At 43.5% G+C, this 19261-nt stretch overlaps 1 protein-coding gene across 1 annotated transcript; it reads right to left on the bottom strand.

Annotated features, from left to right (window-relative positions):
* Positions 1-4383: 4383 nt before the first annotated feature.
* On the bottom strand, positions 4384-15062 carry LOC129720367 (glutactin-like). Its single transcript, XM_055671831.1, has 9 exons — positions 14926-15062; positions 13278-13700; positions 12692-13216; positions 12257-12631; positions 11860-12190; positions 11693-11796; positions 4951-5325; positions 4554-4884; positions 4384-4490 (listed from the first exon to the last, which is right to left on the bottom strand). Exons 2-9 carry the CDS (start codon positions 13689-13691, stop codon positions 4384-4386), a joined length of 2562 nt encoding a protein of 853 aa, XP_055527806.1. The 5' UTR covers positions 13692-13700; positions 14926-15062.
* Between the last annotated feature and the right edge of the window lie 4199 nt (positions 15063-19261).

The following is a 19261-nucleotide window of genomic DNA, read 5'->3' as shown; positions in this document are numbered from 1 at the left end:
TATTATTTTTCCTGAAATGTTTTTCCTGAACATCAACTAACATTTCAATGAAAAAAGAATCACATATAACCGCTTTGAATTTTTATTTAGAGACGAAATAAGCATATAATGTCATAATTTTGCATGTTTTACGTAGTTTTGTGAATAATATCACGAGTTTTAGTGATCAGATTCTAAAAATTTTTCCTCAAATTTCTTTTCTGGACAATGACAAACATTTTAATAAAAAAAGAATCATATGTCATCGCTTTAAATTTTGATTTAGAGGCAAATTCAGCAAAATAAGTCATTATTTTGCATGTTTTACGTAGTTTTGTGAATAATATCTCAAGTTTTAGTGATCAGATACTAATAATTTTTCCCCAAATGTCTTTTCTGAACATTGACAAACATTCAAATTGAAAAATAATCATATGTCATCGCTTTAAATTTTGATTTAGAGGCAAATTTAGCACAAAAAGTCATAATTTTGCATGTTTTACGTAGTTTTGTGAATAATATCTCAAGTTTTAGTGATCAGATACTAAAAAATTTTCTTCAAATATCTCAAATATCTTCAAAGAATCATATGTCATCGCTTTTAATTTTGATTTAGAGGCAAATTCAGCACAAAAAGTCATAATTGTGCATGTTTTTACGTAGTTACTGTACACCTCAGAGACGAAGAGAATAATATCAATAAGATCAAGCGTTACGGAATTCCATTTTTATATAGTAGATTTTACTTGTTACTTTCTTCTCTTTACAGATACTCACAATCAATCACCGTACCAGTCTACGTGACGTTACGGTACTACTCTGGATGGTCAATCGCAGTGTTTCAACCTAGGTAAGTATTTTCATGTTATTTTCTAGCATTTCATCACTATATAAATTTTCTTTAATTTTTTACTTACAGGTCCTCAATCAAAGGATATTTATTCTATTTTTCACTACGGTCCGATCCGGTTCTTCGGTTAAAGTGCTACTACTAGCTTTATTTTAATTTTTTTTTGCTTACAGGTGTCGAGACCAACTAGGTTCACCAAGATTTTCACCTCTTCACTCCTAACACTTATTATAATCCCGAAAGTTTATAATTAAACAGTTGATTAAATCACGTTAGCTTGATATAGCGAAAACCTTGTTTATGTTTTTCTTTTTCCTCTTCTCCTGCTAGTCAGTTTCCGCTGTCGATCTATCCATGACAGATGAGCGTGTTGGCATATTTTTCATTTGCGTTGTTTTGTTTTCGTTTCGTGCGAAACGGTACTCGCCAATTTTACCGTCTACGGTTGATGCCCGGTGATGCGAACAAATATATTGCGTAGGATGTGCGAAAATAGAGAAATCTGGGATGCGATCATCACGGCCGCATCACAGATCGTTAGTATTTTGCAGGGCACCAATCGACGGGAAACCATCGACGTGCCCCAGTTAGTTAACGGTTAACTAACTGGCCTGTCTAGGCCTGTATAGGCTCTGCTACCCATAGAGGTAAGTGCGAAAAGTACGACGGGCCCTCTCCCTGAAGTAATGCCTAACGGCGGTCCCGGGGAGACCAAGGACTTTAGCTGTTCAGCTTAGGTTGCTCAGCATGGGTAAAAGCAGGTGTGTTTCCGAATATTCATACGTGGAAAATAGGAGCTACATATGGCAATTACTCTGGTCGCAGCAAAGTTAATCAGCTTCAGGCCATTTCCATTGGTTGACGAGTGGAGGCTATGCCTTCCAATGACCGGACGGAAAAATTCCTCCCTCCCAACCTGCACGTTTGCGTCTCCAATGAGGACTTGTACGTCGTGTTTTGGGCACTCGTCATAGATTCGCTCAAGCTTGTCATAGAACTCATCTTTGACTTCATCGGATTTGTCGTTTGTCGGTGCGTAGGTGTTGATTGAACTGTAGTTGAAGAATTTGCCCTGAATCCTCAACACGCATATACGGTCATCTACGGGCCTCCACCGGATGACTCTTGTTTTCTGATTTCCCAGCACTACGAAACCGACGCCCCGTTCCACTGCTTTGCTGCCACTGTAGTAGATGTGGTACTTGAAAGAAGTGTGTGCAATAGTCCCTACTGCACGGAATTCCCTTTATCCGGAATTTGGCCAACGAACCTCCTGAATCGCTGCGATTCCGACTCCCTGTCGCTGTAATTCTTGAGAAAGCAAGCCAGTCCGCGCCGGTTTATTGAGCGATCGGATGTTCCAAGTACCCAATTTCCAATCGTTTACCTTAATCTTTTTCCGTGCTCGTAGCCTAGGTCTTTGCTGATTGATCCGTTCCGTATTTCTGATTCGTTGTTTGTGATTAAAGAAAGGTTTCGGTATGCTTCGGTCGCGATACCTACATCCTGCTGATGGGGCTGCCATTTTAGGTGTAACTGGCGGGATGCAGCATTCCATAATTCAGCCGCCCGCTCCGGGTCAGACGCTGTTGTACGCCGTCCCTAATATGGGAACGACCCCCTTCCCATTCAGCAGCCGACCATAGTTTCCACCGGGGGTTGGTTACCCGATCTCCGCTTAGGTTACTCGTATCCCGGTCGGAGCCTCGTGGAGGTTGGGATAGGAGTTGCTGGATAGAGGTGAATGACCACATTAGGGTTTCAAGTTACACGTGTCCAACCATTTGCCAACCAGCTGATGGCTGATGACGTGGCAGCAGAATACGCCAGAGAGTGGGATCAACGCATCGCAGAACATCAGGAGGAAGGAGTGGAAGACATAAATGGGCTGCGGAGCAGTATCCACGGTGCCATCGAAACGACTGTGAGAGAGGTGAAAGGTACGAAGCGTCGAAGACAGCGTTACGGCTGGCTCAATGCCGAGTTCCAGAGAGCGACAGATGAAAATAACCGTGCCAAGAGCCGCATGCTCACTGCGGCTACGCGTCAGAATAAAGAGAGGTACAGGGAGGCAAGAGCTGCCGAAAATAGAACCCACCGTCGAAAGAAGCGCGAGTACGACGAGCAGGTGCTCGCCAACGTAGAGGACAGCTATGCTCAAAACGACGTGCGGAGCTTCTAAACAGAATCAATGTGCGGAGCTTCTAAACAGAATATTCAGTAAGGGGCCATCCACATACCACGTGGACAGAAGATTTTAAACGATTTTGACCCCCCCCCGTGGAAAACTGCTCATATAAATTCTAAAAATTTTGTATGGTCCGTTGACATTACCCCCCTCCCCAAAGCTATCCACGTGGTATGTGGATGGCCCCTTAGCGATTTCGCTAATTTTTGAGCTGCTTAGCGGACTACTAGCGTCGCTAAAATTTTGGCCGTCGAAACGCTAATCGCTAATTCGCTAAGTTTGTAGAGAAACGACAAAAACTGTTTTTGATAAACTGTGAGTCGCTGATGGCGTACATAAATTGCTTCGAATGATGAACATACCTTGCTGCAAAGGGTACTTCTAGAACATATGTTTCATTCGATCAACGTCCAGCTGTCTTATATTTCTCTGTTTACGACACATGTGCAAGGCAGTCTTTTTACTCTAGAATGGTATTCCAGTTATCGTATTAGGCCTAAAAGTATTCTGGAGAACAAGCTCAAGGTGATCTAGAAATTGCTGCGTATTACAATGCGCTAGAAATTATGGCAACTTCGGTCCTACTTTTTCGATTCAGATAATATTTGAGTTTTTGAAAACATTCCTAAAAGCATTTATATTACATGCAAGCAGAATCACTTTTGTTGCTCACGAAATCCAAATGTTGCTTCACAAAATCCTTAAGTATGACTGTTTTGTGAATTTTTAACCACTTATTGTAAATAGCACTCAAAAATAATTTTTTTCGTTTGTTTTTATGAGCAATAAACATATCTATATGACAATCTACGTAATAATAAGTTAGCGATTAGCGATTAGCGAAAGCTTCGCTAATATGGGTTTAGCGTTTAACGTTTAGCGATTATCGAGCAAAATTTTCCAGTTAGCGGATTAGCGATTAGCATCGCTAAATTTTCAGTTAGCGGTGCCCACCACTGAAACCAACAAATAATTAATTCTGAGATATAAATTCAAATATGTCAAATATCACTTCTTGTGACGTCGATGACTGGACGATTTGTGTGGAATAAGCCAATCACCTTCCCAATCTATCAGTAATTTTGATGAGTATATTTTATCTACATTGCATCATATGTGCTTAAACCTTTGCCGAACCGTACGTCTGCTTTGGATATCAGATAACGAAGAAAGAGTAAAAATGAATGCACTGGATGATAAGATATTCAAACGCTGATTGGTGAACACTGAATCACAAGACAGCAGACTGCTGTTTTTAAAGCGTGTTCACGTAAACGTACTCAGTAACAACATAATCAACAAAATATTCATTACATAATCAATAAATCCGGTGGGAGTTTTCTTTGTAATAGATTATTCTAAGTCATTACTTTTTAGCAGCACGAGCTTCATCATTTGTCACTGTAAATTCGTCTAGGAAATTATTACCAATACTGAACTGTTTGTTTATGTGTAAATACGGTCCGTAGACGTCTAAAATGAAAATTTAGATTCAATATACTGCATCACGATTTAGAAATTTTATTCGATACTTACTATTGAATGTTGGCCATTCCGGTAGATCTTTGGTTTTGGGCACTCCGTCGATAGCGAATGACGTCCAAAGATCAACCATCTTTTTGGCTATTTCTGTGTCCTGGCTGTTCAATCTGGCCGCCGACTTCGGATACGGGAAGAGATAGATGAGATCATTGGTGTGGTGCACTCCGCCATCGAACGGTATCCGACTGATGTCCTGATCGAATCCAAAGCGGCTATGCTCGCCATGGTAGTCAAAGCTGTACACGTAGGTCTGGTTGGGATTGTGGCGGCTGTTGAATTGGGCGGATCGTAGAACCGTGGATTTGATGATGGTGGCACCCGTGTACTGTGAAAATATAAACATTTAACTTTTAGATTACGGAATTCAATCATTGTATTCATTATGGCTTACATCTATCAGACCAGGAATGAGTTTGAGTATATCACCAGAGGTGAGATCTTCAATATCGAACATTGCTCTTGCAATCAGAGGTGCTAGAGTTTTGCTATCTTCAGACGATCCATACGTTCGGGAGACTTGTTCTATTAAGTCGTATCGCATGAAGTCTTTATCATTTAGCACTTTCATGTGTGCTAGTATGACAAACATGTCTACCAGAGCGAAACTACCTTCATGCTTAACCACTCCGGTTAACATCGGTACATTTTTTCGTCCTCCACCCTTTTTCATAACCTCGAAGGGTGTTTTCGGGAAAATGTCCGAAGGTCCTCCCAATGTAAATCGATGCCCTCCGATTGAGTTGATACCGTTGGGAGTTCCTTGCCACTACAAGATTATATGCGATACAGTGAAGTTAATTACATGTTAAAATGAAATAACTGTTACCATATGCTGGGAAAAGAATTTCAACAGATTGTAGGCATCCAATTCAATCAAAAATTTCTCCACCTCTTGCAGTGGTGCTTTGGGATCGAACCCTGCTCGAGTTCGTCTCCGCAGGGGCCCGGCCGACACCCAGGTTGCAGTCATAAAGCTTCCACTAGCGGAGGGTAACAAGGCCCTGAAGAAGGCCACGTTGAAGGTGGGTTGGTCGGTCTGCCCTCTGGGCACCGTCCAACAGCCTGACGTTTGCTTCAGGTGCTTTGAGCGGGGGCATAAATCCTGGTCGTGGAAAGGGCTCGACAGGTCCAATTTGTGCCGCCGCTGCGGTGGCGCAGGCCACAAGGCACGGGACTTCGTTGCACCTCCCAAGTGTCTGGTATGCACCAGTAAACGGGACGCCAAACACGCCATGGGAGGCCCAAGTGTCCGGCTGCACGGCCGGCTACTAAGCCGCAGGCTTAGGGTGATACAGTTAAACCTGAACCACTGCTATGCGGCGCAGCAGTTGCTACACCAAGCGGCTGCTGAGTCGTTGTCGGACGTGGCCATCGTCTCGGACCCATACCGGACAAGTCTGGGAAGACGGCCATTTGCCTCCAGAGAGGGGTACGTTATAGCCAAAGTGGATGGAGTATTCTACTGCAGTTGCTATGCTCCGCCAAGTTGGTCTACCGAAACGTTCGCGCAGATGGTCGATCAAGCAACCGTGGAACTGACGGGCCTATGGCCGTTGGTGGTTGCGGGTGACTTCAACGCTTGGGCTGTCGAGTGGGGAAGTCGCTGTACAAACCAGAGGGGCCAGGTTTTGTTGGAAGCTTTGGCAAAGCTCAACTTAGACTTGGCTAACGTTGGTACAAAATGCACCTACAGTAGAAACGGTGCCGAATCGATTATCGATGTGACGTTCTGCAGCTCGGGACTGATCACGAACTGGGGGTAGACGACAGCTACACGAATAGCGATCACCAATCGATCCGCTATGAGGTAGGCGTGCGGAAGCAAGCAGCGAGTAGGGCCAATATTCCATCCTTCTACGGCTGGAAAACATTGCATTTCGTGGGGGTGAACTTCTCCCGGATGTGGGCCATCTAAATTCGATGCTGTCATGGGCGTGCGACGCCACGATACCTAGGTCTCGTCCGCCTAGAGAGGGTAGGCCACCGACATACTGGTGGAGCGATACGATAGCAGGCCTGCGCAATGCATGCCTCCGTGCAAGACGGAGGATACAACGCGCACGTTCCGACGAGCAAAGAGCGAAACGCGGTGCCGCATTCAGATCCACTAAGGCAACGCTTAAGAGCGCAATCAGAGCCAGCAAACGAGCCTGTTTCGAACGACTCTGTGCCAGTGCCAATTCGAACCCGTGGGGTGACGCCTACAGGATCGTTAAGACCAAGACTAGAGGTGCGCTAGCCCCGGCCGAACAATCACCAGCGATGCTAGAAACGATCATTCAGGGCCTCTTCCCAAGCCACGAACCAAGTCCCTGGCCTCCGGCTGACGAGTCACTACCTACCGTGAGTGACGGCAGCCGTGCAGAGGCTGACGATGCGGTAAGGGTGACGGAAGATGAATTGATCGAGATCGCAAACTTCCTGAAGGTAGGCAAGGCTCCGGGACCAGACGGAATCCCGAACTTGGCCATCAAGACGGCCATCAAAGAAGCCCCCGGGTTGTTCAGGGCGGTCATGCAGAAATGCCTTGACGACTGCCTCTTCCCGGACGTGTGGAAGCGCCAGAGGCTGGTGCTGTTGCCGAAGGTTGGGAAACCACCAGGTGACCCATCGGCATACAGACCAATCTGCCTGCTGGACATGGCGGGCAAGGTGCTTGAGAGGGTAATCCTCAATAGACTGGTGAAATATACAGAAAGTGAGAACGGTCTATCAAGCAACCAGTTCGGTTTTCGAAAAGGTAGGTCCACGGTGGATGCAATTCTCTCCGTCACCAGAACGGCTGAGGTTGCAATCCAACGCAAGAGGAGGGGCATTCGTTACTGCGCGATCGTCACGCTTGACGTGAAGAACGCGTTTAACAGTGCCAGCTGGGACTCCATAGCCTTAGCGCTACGAAGTCTCAGAGTGCCGACGCCGCTGTACAAGATTCTGGGAAACTACTTTCAGAATCGAGTGCTAGTGTATAACACAAACGAGGGTCAGAAAAGCGTTCCGGTTACCGCAGGAGTACCGCAAGGTTCCATCCTGGGTCCGGTACTGTGGAACGCTATGTATGACGGCGTGTTAAAACTAACACTCCCTCCAGGGGTGGTGATCGTGGGCTTCGTCGACGACATAACTCTTGAGGTCTATGGCGAGTCTATTAGAGAGGTAGAGTTAAAGGCCGCGCCATCAATACGCGTAGTGGAAGACTGGATGCACTCCAGGAAACTGGAGCTAGCGCACCATAAGACTGAAGTTATTGTTGTAAATAACAGAAAGTCTGAGCAGGAGGCATCGATTAGTGCCGGTACATGCACTATCGCCTCAAAACGCTCGTTGAAGCTTCTGGGGGTTATGATCGACGACAAGCTCACGTTCGGGAGCCACGTCGATTATACCTGCAAGAAAGCTTCCATGGCTGTGGTAGCGCTATCTCGCATGCTGGCAAACAGCTCGGCGGTCCGTAGCAGCAGGCGCAAAGTCCTTGCTAGCGTGACCACGTCCATACTCAGGTATGGAGGACCAGTGTGGTCCAAGGTATTGAGTACCTCGTGCCATCGCGGCAAACTCGAGAGTACGTACAGGCTAATGTGCCTTAGGGTCGCGTGCGCATACCGAACAGTGTCGTACGAGGCGGTTTGCGTCCTGGCTGGCATGATGCCCATCAGCATCATTGTCAAAAAGGATGTAGAGTGCTTCGACCAACGCGACACGAGGGGTATACGCAACACCATACGGTCATCTTCAATGGCCAGGTGGCAGCGGGAGTGGTCCAACACTACAAAAGGTAGATGGACACACCGACTCATTCCAGAGTTAGCATGCTGGATTAATAGGCGCCATGTGGAAGTAACCCTCCATCTGACACAGATCCTGTCAGGCCATGGCTGCTTTAGGCAGTACCTGCATAGGTTCGGGTACGCCGAGTCCCCTATGTGCCCCGCTTGTACGGGTGCGGAAGAAAGCGCGGAGCATGTGTTCTTCACATGTCCGCGCTTTGAGCGGATACGGTACGAAATACTGGCAATAAGTGGGATGGAAACCACGCCAGAGAATATAGTGCGTAGGATGTGCGAAAATAGAGAAATCTGGGATGCGGTCATCACGGCCGCATCACAGATCGTTAGTATTTTGCAGGGCACCAATCGACGGGAAACCATCGACGTGCCCCAGTTAGTTAACGGTTAACTAACTGGCCTGTATAGGCCTGTATAGGCTCTGCTACCCATAGAGGTAAGTGCGAAAAGCACGACGGGCCCTCTCCCTGAAGTAATGCCTAACGGCGGTCCCGGGGAGACCAAGGACTTTAGCTGTTCAGCTTAGGTTGCTCAGCATGGGTAAAAGCAGGTGTGTTTCCGAATATTCATACGTGGAAAATAGGAGCTACATATGGCAATTACCCTGGTCGCAGCAAAATTAATCAGCTTCAGGCCATTTCCATTGGTTGACGAGTGGAGGCTATGCCTTCCAATGACCGGACGGAAAAATTCCTCCCTCCCAACCTGCACGTTTGCGTCTCCAATGAGGACTTGTACGTCGTGTTTTGGGCACTCGTCATAGATTCGCTCAAGCTTGTCATAGAACTCATCTTTGACTTCATCGGATTTGTCGTTTGTCGGTGCGTAGGTGTTGATTGAACTGTAGTTGAAGAGTTTGCCCTGAATCCTCAACACGCATATACGGTCATCTACGGGCCTCCACCGGATGACTCTTGATTTCTGATTTCCCAGCACTACGAAACCGACGCCCCGTTCCACTGCTTTGCCGCCACTGTAGTAGATGTGGTACTTGAAAGAAGTGTGTGCAATAGTCCCTACTGCACGGAATTCCCTTTATCCGGAATTTGGCCAACGAACCTCCTGAATCGCTGCGATTCCGACTCCCTGTCGCTGTAATTCTTGAGAAAGCAAGCCAAGTCCGCGCCGGTTTATTGAGCGATCGGATGTTCCAAGTACCCAATTTCCAATCGTTTACCTTAATCTTTTTCCGTGCTCGTAGCCTAGGTCTTTGCTGATTGATCCGTTCCGTATTTCTGATTCGTTGTTTGTGATTAAAGAAAGGTTTCGGTATGCTTCGGTCGCGATACCTACATCCTGCTGATGGGGCTGCCATTTTAGGTGTAACTGGCGGGATGCAGCATTCCATAATTCAGCCGCCCGCTCCGGGTCAGACGCTGTTGTACGCCGTCCCTAATATGGGAACGACCCCCTTCCCATTCAGCAGCCGACCATAGTTTCCACCGGGGGTTGGTTACCCGATCTCCGCTTAGGTTACTCGTATCCCGGTCGGAGCCTCGTGGAGGTTGGGATAGGAGTTGCTGGATAGAGGTGAATGACCACATTAGGGTTTCAAGTTACACGTGTCCAACCATTTGCCAACCAGCTGATGGCTGATGACGTGGCAGCAGAATACGCCAGAGAGTGGGATCAACGCATCGCAGAACATCAGGAGGAAGGAGTGGAAGACATAAATGGGCTGCGGAGCAGTATCCACGGTGCCATCGAAACGACTGTGAGAGAGGTGAAAGGTACGAAGCGTCGAAGACAGCGTTACGGCTGGCTCAATGCCGAGTTCCAGAGAGCGACAGATGAGAATAACCGTGCCAAGAGCCGCATGCTCACTGCGGCTACGCGTCAGAATAAAGAGAGGTACAGGGAGGCAAGAGCTGCCGAAAATAGAACCCACCGTCGAAAGAAGCGCGAGTACGACGAGCAGGTGCTCGCCAACGTAGAGGACAGCTATGCTCAAAACGACGTGCGGAGCTTCTAAACAGAATCAATGTGCGGAGCTTCTAAACAGAATATTCAGTTAGGGGCCATCCACATACCACGTGGACAGAAGATTTTAAACGATTTTGACCCCCCCCCCCCCGTGGAAAACTGCTCATATAAATTCTAAAAATTTTGTATGGTCCGTTGACATTACCCCCCTCCCCAAAGCTATCCACGTGGTATGTGGATGGCCCCTTAGCGATTTCGCTAATTTTTGAGCTGCTTAGCGGACTACTAGCGTCGCTAAAATTTTGGCCGTCGAAACGCTAATCGCTAATTCGCTAAGTTTGTAGAGAAACGACAAAAACTGTTTTTGATAAACTGTGAGTCGCTGATGGCCTACATAAATTGCTTCGAATGATGAACATACCTTGCTGCAAAGGGTACTTCTAGAACATATGTTTCATTCGATCAACGTCCAGCTGTCTTAAATTTTTCTGTTTACGACACATGTGCAAGGCAGTCTTTTTACTCTAGAATGGTATTCCAGTTATCGTATTGGGCCTAGAAGTATTCTGGAGAACAAGCTCAAGGTGATCTAGAAATTGCTGCGTATTACAATGCGCTAGAAATTATGGCAACTTCGGTCGTACTTTTTCGATTCAGATAATATTTGAGTTTTTGAAAACATTCCTAAAAGCATTTATATTACATGCAAGCAGAATCACTTTTGTTGCTCACGAAATCCAAATGTTGCTTCACAAAATCCTTAAGTATGACTGTTTTGTGAATTTTTAACCACTTATTGTAAATAGCACTCAAAAATAATTTTTTTCGTTTGTTTTTATGAGCAATAAACATATCTATATGACAATCTACGTAATAATAAGTTAGCGATTAGCGATTAGCGAAAGCTTCGCTAATATGGGTTTAGCGTTTAACGTTTAGCGATTATCGAGCAAAATTTTCCAGTTAGCGGATTAGCGATTAGCATCGCTAAATTTTCAGTTAGCGGTGCCCACCACTGAAACCAACAAATAATTAATTCTGAGATATAAATTCAAATATGTCAAATATCACTTCTTGTGACGTTGATGACTGGACGATTTGTGTGGGATAAGCCAATCACCTTCCCAATCTATCAGTAATTTTGATGAGTATATTTTATCTACATTGCATCATATGTGCTTAAACCTTTGCCGAACCGTACGTCTGCTTTGGATATCAGATAACGAAGAAAGAGTGAAAATGAATGCACTGGATGATAAGATATTCAAACGCTGATTGGTAAACACTGAATCACAAGACAGCAGACTGCTGTTTTTAAAGCGTGTTCACGTAAACGTACTCAGTAACAACATAATCAACAAAATATTCATTACATAATCAATAAATCCGGTGGGAGTTTTCTTTGTAACAGATTATTCTAAGTCATTACTTTTTAGCAGCACGAGCTTCATCATTTGTCACTGTAAATTCGTCTAGGAAATTATTACCAATACTGAACTGTTTGTTTATGTGTAAATACGGTCCGTAGACGTCTAAAATGGAAATTTAGATTCAATATAATGCATCACGATTTAGAAATTTTATTCGATACTTACTATTGAATGTTGGCCATTCCGGTAGATCTTTGGTTTTGGGCACTCCGTCGATAGCGAATGACGTCCAAAGATCAACCATCTTTTTGGCTATTTCTGTGTCCTGGCTGTTCAATCTGGCCGCCGACTTTGGATACGGGAAGAGATAGATGAGATCATTGGTGTGGTGCACTCCGCCATCGAACGGTATCCGACTGATGTCCTGATCGAATCCAAAGCGGCTATGCTCGCCATGGTAGTCAAAGCTGTACACGTAGGTCTGGTTGGGATTGTGGCGGCTGTTGAATTGGGCGGATCGTAGAACCGTGGATTTGATGATGGTGGCACCCGTGTACTGTGAAAATATAAACATTTAACTTTTAGATTACGGAATTCAATCATTGTATTCATTATGGCTTACATCTATCAGACCAGGAATGAGTTTGAGTATATCACCAGAGGTGAGATCTTCAATGTCGAACATTGCTCTTGCAATCAGAGGTGCTAGAGTATTGCTATCTTCAGACGATCCATACGTTCGGGAGACTTGTTCTATTAAGTCATATCGCATGAAGTCTTTATCATTTAACACTTTCATGTGCGCTAGTATGACAAACATGTCTACCAGAGCGAAACTACCTTCATGCTTAACCACTCCGGTTAACATCGGTACATTTTTTCGTCCTCCACCCTTTTTCATAACCTCGAAGGGTGTTTTCGGGAAAATGTCCGAAGGTCCTCCCAATGTAAATCGATGCCCTCCGATTGAGTTGATACCGTTGGGAGTTCCTTGCCACTACAAGATTATATGCGATACAGTGAAGTTAATTACATGTTAAATTGAAATAACTGTTACCATATGCTGCGAAAAGAATTTCAACAGATTGTAGGCATCCAATTCAATCAAAAATTTCTCCACCTCTTGCAGTGGTGCTTTGGGATCGAACCCTGCTCGACGGGCGATGTCTCTAGCATTTCGCTCACAATTTAAATCGAACGTCCAGCTACTGGCCAGTCCCGCACCGGAGTTCAAAATCATTTTATTGAAAAATGACTCCTCACCGGCTGGGCTGAAGGTGAGCGCTGAAATGATTCCTGCTCCCGCAGATTGGCCAAACGCAGTTACTTGCTCGGGATCACCCCCGAAGTGGGATATATATTTCTGGACCCAGCGAAAAGCCAGAATAACGTCCATAACTCCCGCATTCCCGGGTATGTTTTCGGTTTTGGTTGACAGAAATCCAAGTGCGGCTAGTCGATACTGCGGCACGACTAGGACGATGTCTTTTTCGAGCAAGTATTCGGGAGGATGTTGGCCGGCACCGCCACTGTAAAATCCTCCGCCGTGTATGAACACAATGACTGGCCTCTTGGCTGAAAGCTGATGATTCGAAATGTTAGAATAAGTATATTCTACTTGCATATTGATTACTAAACCGTACCTCTTTGGTATACACGCATAGGTTTATGCAGTCTTCCAGATTGGCCGGCAGTGAGTCCTTCCCAATTTTTTTCATGTCCCCGTAGTAAGGAGAAGAATGACCACGTTTCGAAACGTCCATCACTCCTTCCCAAGGTTCGACTGGGATGGGTGCCTTGAAACGTCGATCTCCCGTTGCAGGTTGACCGTAGCGGATGTTCAGGAATTGCTGTATCGGTACACCACTCCAAGCACCCTTGGTGTAAGATCCTTTCAGTGACCCTAAACCTGGTAGATGAACGATGGGATTTGGAACCTCAGGATTGCTGTCGGATGAACAGTGGCGTTTTTGGCTGAGTGGTAGTGACGACAAAAGACGACACTGTGCTTGGACAATTTGACTGAAGTTACGGGCTAAGCTCTTTGGTAGTGCCATGGTTGCTCTCTGAAAATTTAATCAATTAATGAACTAGATATTGAGAAATCTGCCTCGTAGTTATATGTATACCAAATGAAAAATTCAGAAAACCAAAACTTAATTTGAACTCTATTCTAAGATACCAGTTAAAGCCTAAGTAGTAAAAGTAGTAAAAGCACTAAGAAGCTTAGATGCATCGAAAGGGCTTAGACCTGACGGAATCGCTCCTCGAGATTTTACTGAGTGTTTAGCGATGTTTTTCTGCAATAGATCCGAAGTTTCACGTTGATTTGTAACCAGGAACGAAACTTCTCAATATACGGGATAAAAGAATTGTCCAAACCGTTTCCATAGAAGGAGAAATAATATCTTGGCTTCCGTTTTCTGGGATGCCCGTGAAATAATTTTGTTACATTGAAATATATTTCCGAATGTGGTGCACACTCAAAAATTACTCGCACACAGCCTTATTTCTGTAAACAATAGGATATTAAAGGACACACTGAACAAAATATAATTCTTAGTTTTCAAATTAATGAAGCTAGGATCTCTCCAAGATAAATTGTCATCACCACCGAATCTTCACAACAGCTGTAGATGGGTTTCCAGCGTGAAAACGCAGTTTTCTGTACCTTCGATACGATAATTGCTTGCCTAACAGAAGGCGTAATTTGCAGCGAGATTCTCGTATAGTGAACGAAGATTCAATGGACGAGTCCTGCTCACGACACTCATTAGATTCATTCATTCAGTTATTTTTACCTCACACACTTAAAAAAATGGTAACAGATTTGCCAATACTGAAGAGTTGAAGCCTGCTATTTTGAGGAGCTCAACGCTTCTAATTATGAGAATTATAAAAAAAGAAAAGCTTATCAAACTAACAGGAGACCTTTGTTCGTCGGCTAGAAAAAGAATCCTTGTTATTAGACCTCATTTAGACACCTTATGTCCCATCCATAGAATCAAAGTCACTGCGGCTTATTCCAGGTTAACTTATTTACCAATCGATTAACGTTCTGTTCTATCAAAGTAAAACTATTTAGCATTTCATTGCAAATCATATTCAAAGAAAAATTCTTTTTTAACACTTTTTAATTCCATCACGTTATTTTCTATTCCCACAGCGTTAGTACTCGAGAAAGTCCATAATATCAGTACGAGAACTTGAAAACTATAGATTTGATATGTATGTTCTACATTCTCCACTTAATATCAATCATTGATTGAACTGAATTAATATTATTATTACCACACAAGTGCTGGGCAGAGTTCACTTTACAATTTCTTTTTCTTCTTATCTAGATATCGCAGCTATCCTTACTCGCACTTGGATTTAGTATAATTATTTGAACTTTAACACGTTCGTCTCATTACGCTGCAAGCTAGACTGAAACCGTTTACGGAATGCGGGCCACGTTAAATAGGATAGGGTCGATTAATAAATCCGGAAGAACTACGCATGGCCACCCGTTATCAGACGTGTGTACACATTCATTAGACCGAGGATCAGCCATTTTATCGCAAGCTGATAAAATCGATGTGATGTCGCAGGGCAAATTTCTTGCTACTACGAATTAACCGATGAGTTATCTGTGTTTTGTTGTGATCCAGGCCGTCGTCGGTTGGCAAAGGGAAGTCGCAACTGTCGGGACACTCGGGCAACGTGTAATTAGGGGGCCGCGTATCTTGTAGTTCGGGAAGACTGCTTTCCCACTGTTTTTGGATGGTTATCGTTTGGCTATTTTAATTTAGGAACTGATTTCGGCTTGGCAACCTTCCGGATACATTGAATCGAATTTTTATCTTTTTCTATTCACGGTGAAAATAGATTCGTCGTAATTATGCTTTTAGGATTAGATAATAAGTTAATAACGTATTTATAAATATTTGAAAGTGTCGAATAACGTATTTATAAATACTTGAAAATGTCGAATTGTCGAGTGGTTTAATTAAATACTGTCGGAATTGTTTGTATAAAAAGCGAACTTTTAAAATAATATTCTTTTCGTACCTACCAATCTTGTTAGGCTGGATCTATGAAACTACAGTATTGACCAACCCGATCTTCAGAGAAAGCTGGATGAAAGAATCACGAATAATATTAGTATAAATATTAGTAGTCACAAAATAAGTAATTTTCCGCTCCAAGTTCTTACAACTTTTAAATAAGCTTCCTAAATCATTAAACCTCAGAGGAAACAGGATCGCTGCTCCGCTGTTAAGTTATCCAATTTTACAAAAACGAACAGACGATGTAAAATGAAAATCTAAAACCGGAAAAGAGAAAAATATGTCCAATTTCAAATGCTAATAAATCGGTAAGATTTCTATCGATTTTCTTCGTTCTTGCAGCAATAGATTGGTAAATCTTCTAAAATTCTTCCCAAATGCAAAAAATTGTAATTTTGTTATTCAAACTATTGTACTATTGAAAATTGTGAAGCCTTGTCAAAACGAAGAATTCGACCTCTTATTGGTCGTTATATGATTGCTTCCCAAGCACGGTCGACAGAATTATAGACCTAATAATTCGAAATGTGCTATTAGGCCTATACTGCCGTGATGCAACATTATGACGTACATCCATTTGATCTGTTTTTTAATACGGCCCAAAAACGAACGGGTTACTTGTCACTTTTGTATTGAAATGGTGCAAACGTCATTTTGTTTTCTTGATTTTATGCAACGTACGAATAAGTAACAACTAAAAGAAAGATACCAAAAGATGGGTCTTCGAATAACGAACAAATTAGCATAAGAACCCCATATTTGAAAAAAAATGGCGCTTACGTCAGTCTGCGAGATTACGGTAGTATATAAAAGCCTGTTTCATCCGAAGTCGCGCTTAATAGTTCTAGACTGCGACAACAGTAGTCCCCACAGCTGTGGTATGGCAGCGAATAGCGCAGCGGGTATATCAGCATTGATAGTAGTAGGGCCAGCTGATGCACTTTCTTTAGTGAAATGCTACCTCTGTGCGATAGCGGGCACTAGTAAATGCATCCAATGAAAAGTTACCTCATTTTGACAAGACACCAATGTTCTGGAAAGCTGGCATTCAAAATACATGAGCCGTCTAGTTTTGAGTGTAACAGCTTTTCCCTGTGATATCTATCACAAGGAATACCTTATTCGCACTGTCTAAAAATAAGGTTATCGCATAATCAAACCTTAAAAATTGTTAAGCCTAATATGACAAGCAACTATATTATTGAAAAGGGTCAATCCTTATTGAAACGCAAATTTCGACGGTCGACAGAATTATTGACCTAGTGATTCGGAATGTACTATTTGGCATATATAAGAGCCTGTTCCAGCCGAAATAGCTTATATTAGTTCTAGACAGAAACTACAACACAGCACTTACAGCAGCTGCTGTGGCAGCGGATAGCATCAGTAGCAGCAATGGTATCAGCAGCGATATTGGGGCCAGCTGGTGCAGCGGCACTTCCTCTAGTAACAGCTGCCTTTGTGCAGTAGCGAGCAGCATCATTAGTAGGTACATTAGCTGGCACTTCCTCTAATGAAAAGTTGCCGTATTTTGACTTGTAACAGGGTGTCGCCCTGTACACACTAAATTTGCCCGGCGAAACCCTTACAGGGCGGCCAGATACCTCTAAATGGACTTTCGGACTTTTGCTAGGACACAGAAAGAAAGAAAACAACAAACAAATAAAATAAAAACTTATCGCGATTTATTCCTGTCTTCCTCTAGCTGTCGGTGGTGGGAGCACTCCTGGGGTGGTTTGTGTCCAAGCTGCTCCAGCAGCTAACTTCGGCGGGGCTGATGTGTTGGATGCTGTTCCTACAGCAGACTTCGGTGGGGTTGTTTTCCGCTTCTTGTCGATTAGCCGGGGTAGCGAACACTGCTCACCAATCCGGCGAGCAACACACACCAGCAGCACACGATCCACGGGCCAACGGAACAACCTTCGTTGGACTTACACAATACAAAGCGGCACAACCTTCGCTTTTTGCGAGACAAAAACGAGGTCGAGGCTAAACTGCTCATCCCGCGATGGCTGCCGACCACAGCAAACCCGCAGAGACTGGATTCAGCACCACTTTTTCGCAGCTAGAGGAAAATACCGTCCTATCTATCCCTAACAATTATTTCACAAACATGACAAAAAATCATCGAACCTAACTAACGCGACAATGTCGTTCACAAACGAAAAAACGAACGATTTTGCACGAAAATAAACAAACTTATGTGAACGATATTCAGCGCAAGTGGTGAGAACTGTCATAACAAGTACACGCTGCTGCGGGAGTGTCCAAATGTGGGTACCACTTTTTCGCAGCTAGAGGAAAATACCGTCCTATCTATCCCTAACAATTATTTCACAAACATGACAAAAAATCATCGAGCCTAACTAACGCGACAATGTCGTTCACAAACGAAAAAACGAACGATTTTGCACGAAAATAAACAAACTTATGTGAACGATATTCAGCGCAAGTGGTGAGAACTGTCATAACAAGTACACGCTGCTGCGGGAGTGTCCAAATGTGGGTAAATTTCACTTATACACTCTCTCGCAACAGTACCCGAAATTAGGGTTATTTTTACGCTCACGCTCTTGCAGCGTTATACACAATTAGGTAAATTTTCCACTCGATGCTAAAATTGTAACCGCACAGGTTACATAACTACACATAAACGTTTTGGAATGCTGGCTTTTTAAGTATATTGGTCGTCAAATTTTCAGTGTGGAAAAAATTTTCAACTGTATTCTCAGGAAAATGCCTTAATCTCCTCTGTCGGGGTAGCACACAGTGCGACATTATATCCGATAGGAAATTGAACAACAACAGTCCTTATAAGGACAACAAAAAAGTAGAAGGGTGGTATTCAAGACACGACCGCATGACGTTGACTACCGTATTCTTATATTCCATTAAAACAAATAGTAGAGGGAATTGCAACTCCAGTATTTGTTGCAATTTTATCTAACAGTGCATTTCTGAATGCTGAATACTAGAAGAATGGATCTCTCTTATTTAATCGCTGTCATTTCATACATACCGCATGACGTAGGACTCTATATTTTTCATCTAACAGTGCTTTCTTATTTGCTGACATTAGAGCGCTTTGAACAATAATTAATAAATAATATAAATGACATATATGGATGAAACCTTATTTATATTGGCATCCCCGCTTCCCAGGTATTCAAATTAGAAAAGCATTTGTTCGTAGTTTAAAATAACAAGAAAAACATTAGAATTAACAAATTCGATGTATTCTTCCTATTTCAGTAGACAGTAATTACGAACATATTTGGTATTTGAGACCAGAACGATTTAAGTGGAAATTCACAGATGGAAAATAATTTGACAGTAAATGAACTTCATGCATGATTAGCTTCGACTCAGCATATAAATTAATATATTTCCAAAACTTAAGATACTTTCAATATTTTCGGAATAACTTTAATGCATTAAACAAACCTGCTGTGTGACGCAACCGACGAAGTTGCATAAAGTTGATCCGTGGCGATATTAATCTCACAGTCAGTGGATCTAATGCCGGTAAGCTCGACGGGTATTTTGGGTAGGTAAAACCGTTTGATTTTGACAAC

The sequence above is a fragment of the Wyeomyia smithii genome, chromosome 2 (assembly GCF_029784165.1).
Source record: "Wyeomyia smithii strain HCP4-BCI-WySm-NY-G18 chromosome 2, ASM2978416v1, whole genome shotgun sequence".
Classification (NCBI taxonomy): domain Eukaryota; kingdom Metazoa; phylum Arthropoda; class Insecta; order Diptera; family Culicidae; genus Wyeomyia; species Wyeomyia smithii.
Note: the sequence above shows the minus strand (reverse complement) of the source record. Positions and strands in the feature narration are given on the sequence as shown.